The 5,552-nt window shown below is 36.1% G+C and overlaps 1 protein-coding gene across 1 annotated transcript; it reads left to right on the top strand.

Moving 5' to 3' along the window:
- Positions 1-2,563: 2,563 nt before the first annotated feature.
- LOC113346067 (probable leucine-rich repeat receptor-like protein kinase At1g35710) lies at positions 2,564-5,552 on the top strand. Its single transcript, XM_026589664.1, has 2 exons — positions 2,564-5,006; positions 5,092-5,552. Exons 1-2 carry the CDS (start codon positions 2,564-2,566, stop codon positions 5,493-5,495), a joined length of 2,847 nt encoding a protein of 948 aa, XP_026445449.1. The 3' UTR covers positions 5,496-5,552.

Raw genomic sequence — 5,552 nt, forward strand, 5'->3', positions numbered from 1 at the left:
CATCTTCCTTAGGTTACAGACTTTTCCAAACAAATATGGCTTTTCATGAGACTTATCTAGGAAATCAGAAGCACCCTTGCATAACACATTGCAATGTTTAATTATGTAGCATTCATTGAAAATACTTGGAGGTTGACGTTCATAATAAAATTTAATCCATCGAGTTATCCCTTCATTGGATATTGCTTTCACACCCCTTCTCAAAGGATTGGTAAGATCAATGTGAACAAAAATCTTCACCGGTACTCCATTCACTGGTATAGCATCTACTGGTTCTATTTTAACAACTTATCCCATGATTTCACTAATATTTGTTACAACAAAAACATTCATGTGATCCGATAAAAGGAATTTTAGCTGAATTCAGGACAATTGAAAGCCAGATTGTTTTTCAGTGTAGATCATCTCCGATATGTAGTCGTGAACCAACATCAACTTTTTATTAATATTCCAAGGACGTTCATCTATGACTTTGTTAAGCAAAACCCAGTTATTCAACTTGAAGATGAAAATATTGGGATCAATTTCCACTATTTTGAGATTTTCAGCTGTAATGAAAGGCCAAGTGAAATGGATGAATTTTTGAACCATATCATGACTCATTCTTCCTTCAATGATAACTTTTCCAATCGCGCTAGCTTCCCAGATAGCTTCTTCAACTTCTTTCCTTTTGTTGTTACCTTCTTATTGCACTATAAAAATCTCACTAGTATCTCCTAGATCTAACATATCTTTCTTGAATTTCTTAACCAATTGACCCATTGTGGATGAGTTTTATCTTCCATTTTGAGCAGCCGTAAACTATTGATTCTTTCTTGAATGATTTTCGGAGAATGAAGTTTATAGGGTTTAAGATTGCAATCTTTAAGGTTTTGGCAATTATTCAGGATTATATTGTTTCCTTTTCCCTGAATATGTGTAGTAATGGTATTGAATATTGATTTAGGATTACAACGAAAATTGCATATGTGAACGTGGATGTAGAGCTGTCTGATTAGCCAGATTTTCCAGTTGACATGGTAACTGATTTTTTTGAAGTTTTTTAAGCGTACATATGGGCGGACTACTAGGATAGGAAACTGAGTTGAAACTTCCTCCACCAATTACAGTTGATACTAACACATGACAAACATGATATCAAACGATTAAGATTAGTAGACTCGGCAAACGCCATGACCACAACATAAAAAATAGCAAACGCCATTGTTAAGACAGTAAACTGTGAACACATCTTGGAAAGTACATGAAGTAATTAGTTACACATGATAAAAATGAAAACAACAAAGACAAATGAACAATTTAAAATAAAAATAAAGTAACCAAAGAAATGACTTAAAATGATGCAAGTTGTTTACTGATTATATGACATTAATAAAGATCAAATAGAAGATCATAGTAAGAAAAAGAAAACTAGATATAAGAATGTATAATCAACATCAAGAGTTTTGAAAAAAAAAAACACTGAGTTAGACTTGACTTAGGTTCTCAATTATGTCTGTATTTCTTTCAATGGAATTACGGAGGAAAAAGGGAAGGAATGGTGCAAGAGATAAATCCTTGGTAAATAGGAAAAACTAGATAATACGGATGGTAAATAGGAAAAGCGTGGATGACAAATAGGTGGAATCTTAAAAAATCCTTCATAGATTATTAATCAAATTAACACGGTGAGTATCAAACACGGTGTTGGACAAATGTTTGTAATTGTTAAAGGTTGGAGTGAGTATCAAATATCTGTTCAACAATTTCTCTGAATATGTCCTAGTCAATTTCCAGCCAACGACGTACAAATTGGGTGGGAAGTGTTAAGTTCCACTTTCTTGTGTGTGGAGTGGACACACATGAACCGAGATCTTTACCAAGTCCCGTCTTTTGCATTTGATTTTTTTTTTTTTTTGGCTGTTGCTTGCTTGTTTCCACAGTTGAACAGAGAAACTTATTCTCTTGAAATTTTTTAGTAAAATAGCTAGAAGTATAAATTTGACTGAAGTCTTTCATAAAAACAAAACAAAAATGTTAGTATTACATATTCTACACCCCGTTTAAGGAATTGATTCATCTTGCAACAGTCTTTCAATTTCCAAAAATGTTATTCTAAGTAATATTAGCACTGTTTTTAGTTTCACTTGACAACGTTGGTGTTATTTCTATTGATCCATCGTCTTCATTTACTCATAGAAAACAGTCACATGCGATAGGAGAAGAAGTAGAGTCTCTTTTAAAATGGAAATCAACCCTTGGTAACCAAACTCGCTCACTCCTCCATTCTTGGAAGAAAAGTTTCATTGCCACTACAACAAGTCCATGCAAGTGGAAAGGAATTAATTGTAACAACGAGGGAAGTGTCGCAGAATTGAATCTAACAAGTTCAAATTTACAAGGTACACTCCATGGTTTCAATTTCTCATCTTTCGCCAACTGTGTTAGTCTTGATTTGAGCAACAACAAACTCGCTGGATTCATTCCCTCCCAAATTGCCAATCTTTCTAAGCTAACCTACATTGATTTTTCCATGAACAATCTTTCGGGACATCTTCCTGCAGATATAGGATTTCTTACAAACATGAGTTCCATTAGCATTTCCGAAAATCAAATTAGTGGCCCGATCCCTACTTCTTTATATAATCTGCGTAAGCTAAAACTTCTTTACCTATATCAAAATCAACTTTCGGGTGTCATTTCTCAAGAAATCGGGAAGCTAACGTCTCTTGTCGATTTTCAGTTGAGTTCAAACAATCTAGTTGGTCCAATCCCCACTTCTATAGGAAACCTTAGCAACCTAAATATTTTATACTTGAATGAAAACCAACTTTGTGGCACTATTCCTCAAGAAGTCGGGAGACTGAGGTTTCTAACTGAATTTGCTTTGTACAAAAACAATCTCACTGGCCCAATCCCTACTTCTATAGGAAACCTTACTAACCTAAATATTCTATACTTTTATGATAATCACCTGTCTGGTAGCATTCCTCATGAAATAGGAAGGCTAAGATATCTTACTGCCTTAGGGTTGACAATAAACAATCTCACAGGTCTAATTCCTTCTTCAATATGTAACCTTGGCAACCTAAAAGTTTTGGATCTTTCTGAAAATAAACTGTCGGGTAATATTCCACTAGAGATAGGAAGGCTGAGATCTCTTACGAACATTCAGTTGTACAAAAACAATCTCAATGGCCCACTTCCTGTTTCTATATGCAATTTGAACAATCTAAGAAATCTCAGTATTTACGAAAATCATTTATCTGGTACCATTCCTCGAGATATCGGAAGATTACAGTCCCTTGCTGCATTACATTTACAAACAAACAATTTCTCTGGTCCAATCCCTATTTCTTTATGTAATTTGAGAAACTTAGACATTCTGCGTCTTTATGAAAATCAACTCTTTGGTCCAATTCCTCGGGAAATAGGAATGCTTAGATCTCTTACTGACTTAGAGTTGTCCACAAACAATCTCGATGGTTCAATTCCTACTTCTTTATGTAATTTAAGCAACCTAAATACCTTGTACCTTTTTGAAAATCAACTTTCCGGTTCAATTCCAGAAGAAATCGGGAAACTAAATTCTCTCATGGACCTTGAATTGTCGACAAACTATCTGACTGGTCCAATCCCTTCTTCTATAGGCAATCTTAGCAAACTCAACACTTTGTATCTCGAGGAAAATCAACTGTCTGGCATTATTCCTGTTGATATTACAAGGCTAAGCTCCCTTTCTGACTTTCGAATACAGGAAAACAATCTTGTTGGTCAGATCCCTGCTTATTTATGTAATTCGACAGTTGGAATGTTACAAAAACTCAATCTATATAATAATCATCTTTCCGGACCAATACCCAAAACACTAGGAGAATGTTCAAACTTAATCGAACTGGATTTGAGTACAAACAATTTGAATGGAAGCATTCCACTTGAGATTGGAGGCTTGATTTCAATACAGATCAAACTGGATCTCAGTCAAAATGAGTTGAGTGGAGAAATACCGTCAGATATTGGAAAATTACACAAACTGGAGAAACTGAATCTGTCCCACAACAAACTTTCGGGTTCAATCCCACCTTCATTTGTTGGAATGCTTAGCTTGACAACTGTCGATATCTCATACAATGAGTTGAGTGGTCCTATTCCAAACATCAAGGCCTTTAAGGATGCTCCCTTTGATGCGTTGAAGAACAACAATGGTTTATGTGGTAATCACTCTGGAGGTATTAAGCCATGTAACTCGTCAGTTATCATCGGAAGAAAGAAAGCCAAACCAAGACTTGCTGTGATAATTTTATTTCCTCTGTTTGGTTCGTTGTTTCTTTTGTTCACATTTTTTGCTATCTATTTTTGCTTGCGAAAAAGACTAGTTGTAAAAAATCTCGAGCAGGCAGATCAACCAACAACTGTAAACACAAGAAGAAACATATTCTCGGTAGAGAATTATGATGGGAAGCTGGTGTTTGAAGAAATAATTGAAGCAACAGAAAACTTTGATACCAAATATTGCATTGGGGCGGGAGGATATGGGAGCGTCTACAAAGCAGAGCTATCGACGGGTCAAGTTGTTGCTGTGAAGAAGCTTCACTCGTCAGATGAAGATCCCAACATAATTGATCTTAAATCTTTCGAAAGGGAAGTTCAAGCATTGACCGAAATACGGCATAAAAACATTGTAAAGCTCTTTGGTTTCTGCTCTAGCATAGAGCGACAAATCTCGTTCTTGATTTATGAGTTTGTAGAGCGGGGGAGTTTGAAAAAGATTTTATGCGATGCGGAACAGGCGGTAGAGTTCGATTGGATAAAGAGGCTAAGATTCATCAAGGGAACAGCTGATGCACTTGCTTACATGCACCATGATTGCATTCCAGCAATTGTTCATAGGGACATATCTAGCAACAATGTCTTGTTGGATTTGGAATATGAAGCGCGTGTTTCTGATTTTGGTACTGCTAGGATGTTGAAGCCAGATTCATCTAACTGGACATCACTTGCAGGAACATATGGATATATTGCTCCAGGTACAAATTTAATAGTTACTGCCATCATTTTAATAGTTTCATATCCATTTCTCTTTTCTGATTTATCAAATGAATGTTGTTACAGAACTTGCATACACAATGAAGGTAACCCAGAAGTGTGATGTTTATAGCTTTGGAGTACTTGTGATAGAAGTACTACACGGTAGAAACCCATCTGATATTATCACATTACTCTCTCCTGACCTCCTTCACGCGTCTTCTTCAACTTCGACTCTCCCGGTGAAAAATATAATGTTGAAAGACATCTTAGACGAGTGCCTTGAAGCACCAACGGATATTGTGAAGAAAGAGCTTATGTACTTTGTGAAGGTTGCACTCTCGTGCTTACGTGGTGATCCACACACTCGTCCAACAATGCAAGAAGTATCCGTGGAGTTATCACGATCAGCTCAGATCAGGCCATCTTTTGGGAAGCCCTTTGAAACTGTTACATTGGGTGACCTACTGATGGGGGGTTCGCAAGAATGATGTGCATCTATATTGTTTCACTTGTTCTTTCTTTAATTATACAGTTACGATACTGTT

This window comes from Papaver somniferum, unplaced genomic scaffold, assembly GCF_003573695.1.
Source record: "Papaver somniferum cultivar HN1 unplaced genomic scaffold, ASM357369v1 unplaced-scaffold_91, whole genome shotgun sequence".
Lineage (NCBI taxonomy): Eukaryota > Viridiplantae > Streptophyta > Magnoliopsida > Ranunculales > Papaveraceae > Papaver > Papaver somniferum.